The sequence below is a fragment of the Lucilia sericata genome, unplaced genomic scaffold (assembly GCF_015586225.1).
Source record: "Lucilia sericata isolate MDLA Ls3-8-SP2 unplaced genomic scaffold, ASM1558622v1 Contig000031F_arrow, whole genome shotgun sequence".
Taxonomy (NCBI): Eukaryota; Metazoa; Arthropoda; class Insecta; order Diptera; family Calliphoridae; genus Lucilia; species Lucilia sericata.
Window position 1 is genome coordinate 89,569 of NW_023994069.1, and position 14,577 is coordinate 104,145.

The window sequence follows — 14,577 nt, forward strand, 5'->3', positions numbered from 1 at the left end:
GTAAGAAAAAATGTCTACAGATATTGTTAAGGCAAAATAAGTCATAAAACTCATTCGAAGAACACTGAACACTTCTATCAGTTGGGTTATGTTGAAGTCGTATAAAGTTCAGAAAGTTAAATAATAAAATAAGTCAAAAAACTCATTCGAAGAACACTGAACACTTCTATCAGTTGGGTTGTGTTGAAGTCGTATAAAGTTCAGAAAGTTAAAATTGCAATCCGGTAAAGATAGAACTGCTATAAAGAAAATTTCAATAAGGCGGTGCTTTTGTTTCGGACAATAGTGTGTATATTACACAGTGTTTACAAAAAGGACCTGTATCTTTATATTACTGGACCCGATTTGGCACCATGCCACTATGGAGAAAGGGCCTTTAAATGGTATTCAAACAATGATGTAAATTTTTTTAAACGGTTGAATCCAACGCTTTTGTTAACATGTCTGCCAGTTATACATCTGTTGAAATTGATTCTAATTTAATAACGCCTTTTGAAATGTAATCACGAACAAAATGAAATTTCATATCAATATGCCTTGACCGTTTACTTTCAGCGTTCTTGGCTATACCAATACATTATCTATTTCATATAATCATATAATTACATAGTTATCAAAATGTCTTGAATAAATTAGTTTTAAATCTTTTGAGTCTTTGATATAACGAACTATGTATATGTTTTAAACATGTCCAATAAATATCACTAGGGTTGTTTTAAAATCTTTCCATATATCCAATCTGGTAACATATGTATATCTGGTAGAACAATTAATATTAAACTGCTCAACATCACGATAGGGATTCTATATTTATATTATATTTGATTTATTTTGCGAATGATATATATGGTTACAGTCGCTCATTACAAATATTTTTAGCATCTGTTCAATATTTAAATGTCGACTTGATTTACAACGCCATAACATCTTCGTACCCAAGTAATATTGCAAAAGTCCATATACATATATCTAGTATACTATGCAAATAGTAGAGAGAATAGGGGTATAAGTTACTTCATAATCTATATACCTTCTTTTTGAAGAAATCTCTAAATTAAGTAACCATTGTGATTCCCTTTAAGAAGAAACAAGAAAAAATAAACAGAAAGGAGATAAAAAAGCCGGAGAGATAAGTTTGAAATTAATGAGTTCCTATCCTAATAGAAAAAGAATGTTGATAGTATTGGAAGGGAATTCTACGTCGTCCGACGCCTAAATAGCCAATCCATTCCCCTGACAAAACCTAGAATGTAGCTTATACTACACCTAGCTACATCTCTTAAGTCATCATGGAATGTTTTTGCTAGCCATTTCCGCCTCAGACTCTGTACACCAGGACAGTCACACAAAATATGTTCTACTGTCTCTAGCTCCTCTTCGTCGTCACACAACCTACAAAACTCCTGTGTGTTAAGGACCCGATTGTCCAAAAGGGCTCCTATTGCGCAGTGACCAGTTATCACTCCTACAAGAATTCTAATACTTCTCCTGTCCAATCCTAATAGTGTACTGGTTGCCTTGGCATTTAACCTCGGCCATAAGGCCTTGGATACCCTGCAATCCAACCTTCTATGCCAGGATTGGTTGGAGGAGTTCCTGAATTTGTCGGAGATTAACCTATAGTAGTAGCAAATAGGAGGTTTCACCCACCTAATTACTATTATTGTCCAGATCTGACCCTTGCCTGGCCAGTTCGTCTGAGATTTCATTACCCTGTATATTACAGTGCCCTGGAACCCATCACAGCCTGATTGTATACATCCTAGATAGCTCGCGGATAGCATTCCTGCAGCCGCTTACTAATCTGGAATGAACTACACTATCAACATAAACTGTCACCTCCGACCCCCTTCTAATGTGTGTCTTTATCCAGATTCAAGTTCATCTTTAATAGCATCTAACCACATAGGTTTGTCTGGATTATTTTGCCAATATCTTTGAAAGATTCGGGTTCTGTAACTACAACCAGAAATTGCATAACCTGTAATATAGCCTAGAATCTTGTTTTTCAAACTTTCGATTCTTCTAGAATCGGTTATCACATAGGTTTATATGGAAAAAGATTGATATGGGTGTATTATTATCACTCAGATTACTGTTTTCTCATTTAACTGGTCGCCATCAATATTTCTATTGTGATAATTGAAATTTAACCTGTGTCTACCCGTGACTAGTAGTGCACTGGGCCTTATATAGTTATAGGAGCTTTACTCATTATGGTTTATATTAATGATTTCTTTAAGATATTGCAATATTTTGAATAGGAAGCATTTCTCTTCACAGATAATATACAACTTTTGCTTTTAAGACATCTCCAGCTTCTTGACGTTTATGGATGGATGAAAAATTCATTGTTTCAAAGGTAAATTTATCTATTTATCATTTATGAATTTTTCATTAAGCCAGTCTTGTAAGAAATGAGCGATATATAAATAAGTTATAATTTACTTGTTTAAAAATATATTTTGCAAAACTATCATTAACATAAATCTTTTTCGCATAATATACTATAATAACAAACTATCTTCACTGAATTTTCCGTCAATTACTCAATATTTCCAACACTTAAAGTAGAGTCGAAAACAATAAAAGAATTATAACTTTGTTGTTTCAACAGAATAAAATATATCTATATTTAATAATATATTAATATGTTTGTATGTATAATATATCTATGTATAAGTGTTAGTATGTATATCAGTTTTCATTAATATAATACACAATAAAAACATATTTATAACTAAATTAAAGGAGTAAAAAACGTAAACGTGATATTGTAATAAGTATTTTTGTCAAACTATTTAACTAAACAATTGAAACTTTAAATTCATTCGTATCGAATTTTGAAAAAAGGTAGATTTAAAACGATAAAAACTTAAAAAATTTTAAATAAAATATAAGTAAATTCTATATGATTTACATTAAAGGCATATTTTAACTAAAATACATGTACATATAAGAATTTCAGCTGTTATTGTTGAAATAAAGTCATTTGTTGAGATTATTATAAATTGTATTTGTTCTTAAGCATCCGTTTTGTTTGGTTTGCAAAATAACTTTAGATGATTATCATCTTCATCACCATTAACAGACTATTGGAGACTGTGTGAAAAGGTTAAGGAAATGCAGCGAAAACTCAATCACATATTAAGAGCTTAAAATTAAAGGTAAGTCCAGATTTTGGGGAATAAATTCTTCTTTACACAGCCACCACCAACAAAGCCATCAATTCAACAATTATTGTTGCTATCAGTATTGGGTGTGTATGGATGTGTCTTTGTGTATATTGTGTTTTCCGTTTTGTTTTTCATTAATCTACATAAAGAGCAAAAAAAGTAAATAAAAAAGACTGAATATAACTATTGCTACTATTCAAATATCATATCCATTTGTGTTGTATGATGCTTCCAAGGCTTGGCCTTTATGATCACCTTTTAATTTCAAGATAGATACTTAGAAGCACCACCAAATAATTTCTCTATCGTCATTCATTTCACAACACAATCCTTTGGATGTTGTGTCTAACTTTAGTACAACTTTCGTAAATTCTTAGCATATGGGAGCTTCCAATTGCTCAGCAATTAATTCCTCCAATGCTCTTTCGCCTATTAAACGGAAGAAAAACAAATGATCGAGACATTTGAGACTGATGGAACGTAAAGCGGGCAACCTTAGCAGTAGTTGAGCAAAACGACCATCATCACCTGGATGTTCTGTGCGGCAGTGTTCGTCCAGACAGGCATAAATTTTTTCACGACATACCTCAACGTCGGCGCGGCATTTGAGACCGCGTATATCAGGATTGAAGAGTATGATTGCCTTCAGACACGACAACTCCGAGCGATCGATGTTAAGACGTTTCATTTTGATGCTCAACTCCGAAAGGATGCGATCGAAAATCGAAACAACATTGGCTTTAATAGCACTATTGCGATGATACGAGAAATTCTGATTAAGGAAGAGTTGTTGGGGCTGACGCACTGGTGAACGCCGACCAAAAGAACCGTCATGTACCGTGCCAGGCGAGGCATATTCGGCATCAAGAGACTCAATACTGCACCAGGCAACATTTGCAATCAGCAATTCATTCCAGCCAGCCTTTAGCAAAAGTATCTGGTCCTCACGTTGCAAATGTGTAAAATGTGGTGTACGACGTGCATATTCAACCATTTGGAAGAGTTGTTTGTTAACCATCTGGCAGAGATGAGATACAGCGCCTTTGTAGTCATGTTGAACCATGGAATTGTTGCCTACGCGCAAAAAGGGCAACACATTATCACCGCTCAGTGATTCGGCTTTTTGCTCGGCCTCAATGATGCGTTCGATAGTGAGATCACGTAATGAACTGCTGGGTTTAAAGTCTTCTCCGCCAGCACCAACTACATTGCTTACCCCTCCACCACCTCCTCCTCCACCACCAGCACCTGCAGCTCTAGCGTTAGCCGCACGAGTACCTCGTTGTCGTTCCTCTTGGACCGCTTCGCGTTTCATGCCACAAGCTAAACACTTTTGATAACGACAATACTGGCAGCGATTTCTTTGTCGTTTATCTATAATGCAATTTCTGTCCTCACGACAAGCATATGTCAAATCCTTGCGTACTGTACGTTTGAAAAACCCTTTACAACCCTCACAACTGTAGACACCATAATGTTTTCCACTGGCGCGATCGCCACAAATGGAACACAAGTGTTTCGAACCACTAAGTGGGTGATTTGGTGGATACTGCTGCTGTTGTGGTGGCGTAGTTTGCAACATTTGATTTTGGTTGTTGGCATTCGCGGCAGCGACTGCATTTATTGCCTGTAATCCAATGGCAAATGGATTAGGACTTCCAGGTTTAGGTGAATAACTACTTGTATTATTTTCATTAAGCAGTGAAATGTCTGGCTTTATCTCCTGCGGAGACATCGGTGCCAATCGGAAACCAGCATCTTGCTCGCCGTTATCCATTGTGATGATATTTTCCTGTATCAAGAGATCTCACTAATTTGTTTCTGTCACACACAATCTTTATTTAATACATTTAATTATTAATTTTGATAATTGATTTTTAATTTTTACAAGACTTTTTTTTACAAACAAAGAATGTCTATATTCTGGTTGACTAATGAATGAAAAGTTTTCGCGTCGACATTTTATTTTCTCATGTAGAAACAAATCCACCTCTACTTAATTTTACTAGTACAATTTTCACCACAACCACAAAGAAAACAAGAACGAAATGCGTTCGTAAAATTTGGTAAACTAAACAGAGTTGCACTTGTGTGCAGTGGTGCCTGTTTTTTATTCTCCCCAAATTTTGATATTAAATTTAATAATTACTTTATCAACCTGAACTTTCACTTATTTGGATCGAAATTCGACCAGATTGTTTGTACTTTTCTCTTTTGTTCATTTTAAATCAAAATATTTCACTTTTTACCTAAAAAAAATTGCGACTTGTAATCATATTAATGAGAATTTTGGGAAGGGACAAATAGCAAAAAATGTTTAAACGTTTCAAATATGTCCAAACATTAGAATACTATAAAGTGATTTGATGGAAAATTTAAGAGGCCAGATTCGGATTCTGTCTATGGATTCTAAATACCGTTATTGTTAAAATACCATTACTGAAATAACCCAAAATACCGATAACGCTAAAATACCTATACCGAAATAAACTAAAATACCGAAATACCGATACGGAAATAAGTTTAAATACTGATACCGCTATCTTTTCACCGTTTCGAAACGGTTGCCAAGTTTCTGCAAATCGAATCGAGTTCGAAATTGAGAAACTTTTAAAACCGAATTTGGTGTACTGCAAATCGAATTTTTATGTGTACCTAAAATTCAGAAAAATAAACACACAGAAAAAAATTATACATAACTACAATGAATTTTGTAATAAATTGTATGAATCGAACATGACTTTTTTCCCAAACCATTTTCATTCGGAATATTAAAAGTTCATAAAATGTATATATTTGTACATGAATGATTTTTTTTTTTGTTTTTTTTTTACTTATTTTCTTTGATTTTCATAAAAAATTACAATAAATATCCAATGTTCCATTTTTTTTTAGAAAATAATCATACATATTAGCGAATTTTTATGAAAAATAAACAAAAATATTGGAAAACAAAATATGAAATAAAAAACATAAGCAAATATAGCTAAACATCCATTCTTTAGACAATCCTGCAAGTTACGCGCATATTTCATTGTTTTCAATCTAAAAATCATAAAGAAATAAAAACTTTTCCAAAGAAAATTTCAAACATTTTTTTAACAAATAGAAAAATAGAAAGAAAATGTTTAATTTTTTTATGTCAAGGCTTCTAAATTATGTTTAAAAAAATAAAAATAAAAAATTCATACAAATTAGGAACTTATTCTTATATATTATTAACTTCAGTCAATGAAAGCTGTTCATAATATTTATGCTTAATCTTTTTTCTGTGCATATTTTAAATGAGAAAATGTTTAAAATTTAAAATGAATAGCATTTATATTACGTTACAATTGTATTAAAAAACTCAAAAATAATTATTTAATTTATTAGAATAAAATTACTTTCTATTTACTTTCGAATATATTTGTGTACTCGGTTTTAAAACAAGAAAAATTATGCGAATTCGATTTTAAACTAAATTTCTAGTTTAAAATCAGATTCGGTATACAGAACATACAGAAATATACAACTAAAACTAAAATACAGCACAGCGAATTTTAATTTTCATTCGTTAAAAGTGTTTACATTTAAATTATCTTAACATTCTGAGAAATAGATATAGTATTCACTAAGATTATGCGAATGTATAAAAGGAAAGCATTGCGTGCTTTTCATACCTTTTTTGCATCCTACGCATCAAGTTACATGCAACGCTTCTTAAGCGTCAATTTTTTGCTTTATTTATAAAGAACTTCGTGTTTTTTTAAGTTTTTTATTTATATTTTCACAATTTATCTCATTTTAGTTTATTAAAATTGATAATACACATTCAAAATTGAATATAAATTGTCAAAATCAGCTGACATGTTCGTGCGCCGCTTACAAAAGTAAAAAGTAGTAGCGGTGTGGGTATTATGAGTTTGCGCTGACGTTTGTAACACACAAAAATATTGGTCCTAAAGTATACCAATCGGCTCAGAATCAATTTCTGAGTCGATTTAGCTATACCCGTCCGTCAGTGTGTCAATGTAAACCTTGTGCGCACTCTACAGGTCGCAATTTTCAAGATAATTTCATGAAATTTACTATTTTGACCCAAGGACGAAGCCTATTGAAAATGGTTAAAATCGATCCATTATTTCGTATAGCCCCCATACAACCGTACCCCCGATAGGGTTTTTGAGCTTATAAATATGTTAAATGTTCTTGTATCACTTCAAAAATCGGCAAAACTAAGTTTTATGTAAGGCGCAATTTACATGAAGACTTTTCAGACGTCTGTTTTTTCCAATTCTCTTTTGAGAATCTTCCAAAAAATCATGAACATTTATACGGTGATTTTTTACATGCAACTATGCATGTCTTTTTTTGATGTTTAATTGTATAATCCTTTTTAATTACTTATTCGTAATAAAAATAAAATGAAATTTTTAACATAAAAACAATTTAATTTGATTTAAAAAAATTTAATTACACGCTATAGTATTTTTTTAATGCAAATTTTAATGTTTTCATGTAAAAAAAGACATAATTATTTTTTTACATGAGCATAATATCAACAGTACGAATGAGTTTAAAGAGGAATGTCAAAAACAATCATGAAAATCCCAAATCATGTTTGTTTTCTTACCCCCCCATTCTTCTCTACCCCGCTCACCGCCAATCATCGACAAACACGAAAACAGACGTCTGGGCAAACATGAAAAAAATCATCGTGTAAATTGGGTGTAAGTCTTAATAATACATACATTTGACCATATCCCCCATACCAAGTCCCCTTCAGAAAATGACTTGATGGTCAAAATTCACTTATAAACATTAATATCACGATGATATTCTGCATAAATAACTAATGTAGACGTAAATTCCTTTACCCCCTCCCCCCATTTAACCTCTCTTTTAGAAAATCCCTCATCAGTCAACAAATTGTTAAAATATTTTTAAATTAAGGTAAAAATTAAATTAAATATTAGTTAAAAAACAAGTAAGAGTGCTATATTCGGCTGTGCCGAATCTTATATACCCTTCACCACAGTGTATTTAAAAAATACCAATTCCATAAAATTTTAATTTATTTCATTTTCCCGTTTATATCATTATTATAGCAATAGCAAAACGAACAACAACAACGCTAAACGAAACACACAAAAAAACAAAATACACAACGCAATGAAACCAACAGACATCCAAACATACAAAACTGAATACACCAAAAAACAAAAACAATATACACAAGGCAATGAAACACACGAAACGAAATACTCAAAAAAAAAAAGCAAAAACAAAATACACAACGCAATGAAACCAACAGACATCCAAACATACGAAACGGAATGCACCAAGAAACAAAAACAATATAAACAAGGCAATGAAACACACAGCCACCCAAACATATGAAACGAAATACTCAATGAATAAGCAATGTTGTTGTTGTTGCTTATATCAAAGCATGAAAAATATTGTCTTTTGTAAGAAATTTTCAGAGGTTGTCTCGGATTTTTGCTCATATCTCCGGTATTTATCGACCGTTTTTCCTGATTTTAAATAGCGATCTTCTCGAAAGCATGTCTAACAGAATTATTGAAGATTCGGATCTCGCCGATATCTGGGGTCTAAAAACTAATTTCAACAGACAGAAGGACAGACAGACAGACGGACATAGCTTAATCAACTCCGCCATCTATAAGGATCCAGAATATATATACTTTATGGGGTCGGAAAATTATATTATAGAAATTACAAACGGAATGACAAACTTATATATACCCTTCTCACGAAGGTGAAGGGTATAATAATCAAAATTTTTAACATAATCACTGGTGTAGGGTATCATATGGTGGCCATGCCCGACTATAAATTCTTACTTGTTTTTTAAATCTATCGAAAAGTCTACTTTTGTCACATCACACCACACACCATTAATTGCCTATATATTAGGACAATTCCGTTCGATTTGTCGCCTCTTTTTTCTGAGCTCTTCATAAACATATATAAAAAATATATATGTGCAGTTAATGATTCGGTGGGACAAAATACAAATATTTGCTATATACATACTCAATACTTTACCACAGGATATAAATTTACCAGCAATATCTTTTTTTAACCATTGTATACGCACGTACAAGATATATTAATTATATTAAAAAATAAGTGCAATTTTTGTTGTGTTACATTTGTAAACATTATATACAGCAACATGGCAACTCTATAAAAAGAAATTCACCACAAACTATATTGTTTATAAATTGCATTATGCATTTATATTAGCGTCTTTGGATTAAGAACAATAACAACAAAAACAACAGACACATTAACACAAAAACTATATTCATTGATTATATTGCTCTTTTTTTTTGTTTTGCCCTCAAACAAATAATCACAAACGAGAACCATTAACTTACGATTTTGCTGCTTAATTTGTTTTATTGTAAATACAATTTTATTACGTAGAAACTTATGCACTTTAATTTTTTTAACACTGGAATAATATAATACGTAAAATTATTAATTAATTGATTAAATATAAAAATTTGCACGACGTTTCCGACGCGGTTTTGCACAACAATACACAATATTCAGCTCAGGATACCTGTGCCAACAAACATTAACGGCGGTGACGTACACTAAAAATTTCGGCGTTATCTTAAAATTGACTGTAAGCCGGCAAAGTTTTCATGTTTTTTTACATTTTGTTAACGGTAATAACCCGTAAATATCTGAAATTGGAATACGGACATATGTATGAAATTACTACCATAATTTTGGTTCTAGAATCGAGTGTAATTTAAACCAAAAATAAATAAATTTGTAGTTGTAAAATTTCTATAATTTAGTAAGTGCAAGTCTACACAGACAAACTTTTGATTTTGTGTGTGAGAGAAAGAGAAGGAAATAACAATCACCTCTCTCTCGGAGTTTCTTATACTCGGAAACTTGTTTTGATAGTGTCGGTTCACAAAAGCAAACTTTTTTTGGGAAACTTTTGATTATGTATGAGAGAGAAAGAGCAAGAAATATCAACCATCAACACAAAATAAAGTTTCCAAAAAAAGATTTCCTGTGTGAACCGGCACTTATTCTTCACATTCATACAAAAACAAATCAATGCAATTAATACGTAGTTGCTGAAACAAAAGTTTTACTGTGTAGACATTAAGGAAACTTTAAAAGGAATTAAGAAAAAGTTTTCCAGTATGGACCGGCACTAAAATATTTAAGAAAATTGTACAAAATTTGGAGGAAATTTTTAAATAGTTGTAAGCTACAAAATGTTTAACGACGGCGGCTTTAACATTTTATTGGCGGCTTGGCTGAGTCGGCTTTCGATGCAGGACTCTGTTTTGTTTTTAGAAAAAGCAACTCACACACAAAGAACAGTAGACAAAATGCAATAAAAAAAACTACGTATATAAATTAGCGATTTTGTTAAAAAAAAATTAGCGATTTATTTAGTGTTACCGTTATTAAAAAACGAAATATTTTTACAATCAAGTCTTACCTTCTATGTACATTAAGTGGGCCCAAAATGAAAGTTAATAATGTTCCCGCCGAAAATTAAAATGTAAATGGCTTAATAATGGAAACAACAACTTTCAAAATTTTGTTTATAAAGAAGTACATTTTTTACGTGAAATTGTGTATTTCTGTTAAACTAAAATATTTTTTCAATAATCTAAAGATATCATAAGGAGTTTTATGTCAAGGAAGAGTTGATGAAATTACGCATATATTGATATATACATACATATCGTCACTTAAAACGCAAACGGTCCCAATTAAACACAAATTAAAAAAGAATATGTATTACATCAAAATCACCAAGAAAAAATTGGGAATTAGGTATTTAATTTAAACAGTTTTTTGCTTCTGTATTTTTTTTAAACGCTAGGTGACGATATATGTATATATGTTTGTACATTAGGGTGACAACCAACAAATTTGGCCCTATTACTACGTTATAGCTAATAGTGTTCTAATATCGAAAACCAGTTTCCCGGGTTATTTTTGTGCAAAAACCTTTCGCGGCAAATAGATTTTTTAAAACCATTCACAAACAAATGTACACAAATTTTTAATGGTATAATCTACTTGTTATACCCTACACCACTTTAGTGGGGAGGGTGTATTGAGTTTGTACTGATGTTTGTAACACACAATAATATTGGTCCTATACCCACCTTAATGTATACCAATCGGTTTAGAATTATTTTCTGCATCGATTTAGTCGATTGTCGATTGTAATCAAACTGCAGGTCGCAATTTTAAAGATAATTCAATGAAATTTGTTACATGAAAATGGTTAAGATCGGTCCATTATTTCACCTAGCTTCCATACAATTGAACCCCTGAATAGGACTTGTAAACCTTGTAATCAAACTACAGGTCGCAATTTTGATGATAATTCAATGAAATTTGGCACATAATCTTATATGGTACCGGAGACAAAGCCTATTGAAATTGGTTATTCACCTAGCCCCTACAACTGAACCCGACGAATTGGGCTTTCAAGTTCATAATTAAGTTTAATACAATCGTATCGGGACAAAAAGCTGCAAAACCAAGTTCTATACTAGCCTTGATGAATTTTATAATTATAGGTCCTCATTTAACCATAGCTCTTATACAATGCCCCCTTCAAAATTTGACTTAAATGTCCACAATTTTATTCAACAATAAATGGCTTAAGTATGTATGTATATCTGAGACAAGGTACAATTCAACTTAAATGCTTTATTATGAAAACTAAATCACTTTTTATTTTTGTAACAGGTGCAGGGTATTATATGGTCGGCCTCGCCCGACTATAATTTCTTACTTGTTTTGATACTATAAATGTTGTGGGTCAAGCAATGACACTTGTTTAAATAAAAATTTCGATTTTGTATTAAGAAATTTAAAATATTGTTAGAGAAAATATTGATAATTTAAGAGCATTTGCCACGGAAACTTTTTTAACACTCGGGAAAAAGTGATATACTTTTTCGAAGTACTTTTTTATGCTCTATATTTTAAAAAATTGCATAAAAGTTATGCTCTAATGTATGTACATATATACGTGTTTGTTAAATAGCTAATACAAGATCAGGTAGAAAATTAGTTTTGAAAAATTATAATAAAATACTAACTACATACATATGTATGTATGTAGTAGATGGAATTTTGGAAAACCGAAAAAACATTTCGTGGAATATGTTATAATTGCAATTATGTACAGTGCAACATCGACAATCTGGACAAACATAGTCGAAGTTGTACTGTATTTACATTAAAAAATTCTGTGTAAAAATATGAAAATGAAACATTTTAACGAAATTACATTTTTTAATAATAAATAATGACAGTCTTGTAAATGAGCGATATTTCGGTACTTTTCAAATTATTAAAACTATTAAATATTTGTCAGTTACTATTCATCAGACCTACATGTGATACAAATATCTCTATATGAACAAATATAAACAAACAAAAATATAACACCTAAAATTATATTTTAAATTCAGAAAATTGTATTTTTATTAAAAAATTTAATGAGAATTATTTAGATAAATACATTTGCAATCGAATTACATATTTACTCCATTCTTATATTATATATTCTTTAAAAAATACAAAAAACATCGTTTAATTTTTATAAAAATAATTGTTTCGATAGGGTTTTTAATTTAATCACTGTATGTAAATAAATACATATTACATATTTAAAGAATAATGAAAAATAACAATTGGCACTTTTATATTTGATAGTAATTTTCATCAATTTTACATTCAGTTACAATAGCTGGTGAAACAGCTGCCTCTGGCTCAACTAGCTTTTTCTTGTTTTGTAAACTGTCCACATGGTCTTTGTTATGAATACGTATGACTTTAGGATGACTACGATGCTTCTTTGCAAAAATTTGATTATTTTTATAAAAAACATGTTTGTAACCATTATTTCTGAGCTTTTCTTTGGCATAAATAAGTAGCGCATGGAGTTGATCATCCATATACTCTCCAACTATAATGGAACTAGTAGTGGGATCATTTTTCAAAAGATTCTTATTTGCTAGAAAATTATTTTTCAGGAGTTTATTTTTGAATTGAACTACCAACTGGGCCTTAGAAGATGGTTGCTTTTTATCATCTACAATATTTACTTTAACCAAATCATCTGCGGAGATCTGTAGAGACATTTTCGAAGCTAGTTTAATAATAATATTTTCAAAAGGTATTACAAGTTGATCTAAAGGCAAGTCTTTTATAAAGACGAACGTGTCGCTGCTATCGCTTATTTGGTTGGAATTCTTGTTTAACAAATCATTTATAGGGTTAACAATTTTCTGATTTTCTCGTTTCTTTGACAAATCTTCATTATTAGTATGTTTTAAAATGCCTTTTGTATTAAAATCTGCTGACTTGAGATGCTTAATGTAACTTTCCAATTTCATTTTGTCTATCGATAGTTGAGTACTAATGGCTATTTCTTTTTCAAACTCTGCTGAAATGTGTTTCAATTTTTGCTCTAAAACTCTTATTTTATCATTAAGAATACTATCACTAAAAGGGCTCTGTTCTGTCTGTAAGCCTGCTTTCAATGAGTCAATTTCCAAATTCTTTAGGCTTAGTTCTTTGGACTTGCATTCATTATCGATTCTCAAAATTTGTATCTGATCTTGAAGTTCTTTAACTAGTTCCGAAGACTCTGTATACTGCCCCTGAAGATGTAAGAAGTTTTTATCACTATCACCAATTTGCCTGATTTTCTCCTCAAGATCTCTCTTTTCGCGTTCACAGGCAGTGAACTGCTCTTGTAGATGTAAGAAATTAAATTCAGTTTCATTCATTTGATCTGCAAGCTGGGCATTTTTTTCATTTGAACTTTTTAATTTCAACTCAATTTCTTGTAATTTTTGCAAACTTTCTTCCGAATCATCGAAACTTAAATACAGTTTATGAGTTGTTGGATTGTATTGGCGGCATTTGGGACAACTTGTTGATCTAAAAAATATGTAACTTTTGTTATTTTACTTTCACACAATGATATAAATCACTTACCGCCCCATCCAGTCTTGCACACAGGAAAAGTGGAAAATATGTCCGCAACTGGTGCTATAAATATCATCTGCATTTTTAAAAACTTCCGTACATATTGGACAGACAACATTAAGAATCGGCATGTTGATGCGTTGGTTCCTTTGTTAAAACTTTTTCCTAAACGAATTTAAGAACAACCGAATACATTAAATACTTTGCAATTACAAAAATTGTCTGCTTATCTTTTTTTGTATTTCATTTAGAACTGTGTTGCCAATACCTAAATTAAAGTTAAACATTAAATTTACCAAAAGCACTTTTTGCTTAAAAACAAACAAATTTAAATAGAAAAATATACTTGAGTTCAAAGTATATTAATATACTTTGATTGAGTTCTTTT

At 31.2% G+C, this 14,577-nt stretch overlaps 3 protein-coding genes across 3 annotated transcripts in view; 1 reads left to right on the forward strand and 2 right to left on the reverse strand.

Moving 5' to 3' along the window:
* The window catches only part of LOC119611674 (G-protein coupled receptor moody), a 119,038-nt gene that overhangs the window by 22,946 nt on the left and 81,515 nt on the right, over positions 1-14,577 (forward strand). The gene's annotated exons all lie outside the window — the stretch shown is intronic.
* LOC119611667 (protein ultraspiracle) lies at positions 2,620-5,177 on the reverse strand. Its single transcript, XM_037967326.1, has 2 exons — positions 3,432-5,177; positions 2,620-3,315 (listed from the first exon to the last, which is right to left on the reverse strand). The coding sequence occupies exon 1, from the start codon at positions 4,951-4,953 to the stop codon at positions 3,550-3,552; it is 1,404 nt and encodes a 467-aa protein (XP_037823254.1). The 5' UTR covers positions 4,954-5,177; the 3' UTR covers positions 2,620-3,315; positions 3,432-3,549.
* LOC119611695 (kinectin-like) lies at positions 12,654-14,454 on the reverse strand. The gene is made up of 2 exons (XM_037967367.1): positions 14,199-14,454; positions 12,654-14,141 (listed from the first exon to the last, which is right to left on the reverse strand). The coding sequence occupies exons 1-2, from the start codon at positions 14,318-14,320 to the stop codon at positions 12,896-12,898; spliced, it is 1,368 nt and encodes a 455-aa protein (XP_037823295.1). The 5' UTR covers positions 14,321-14,454; the 3' UTR covers positions 12,654-12,895.

Coding starts and splice junctions, on each gene's coding strand:
- LOC119611667 (XM_037967326.1), bottom strand. CDS start 4,953: ATGGATAACGGCGAGCAAGATGCTGGTTTCCGATTGGCACCGATGTCT.
- LOC119611695 (XM_037967367.1), bottom strand. CDS start 14,320: ATGCCGATTCTTAATGTTGTCTGTCCAATATGTACGGAAGTTTTTAAA. Junction 14,142..14,198: donor GTGCAAGACTGGATGGGGCG/GTAAGTGATTTA, acceptor CATATTTTTTAG/ATCAACAAGTTGTCCCAAAT.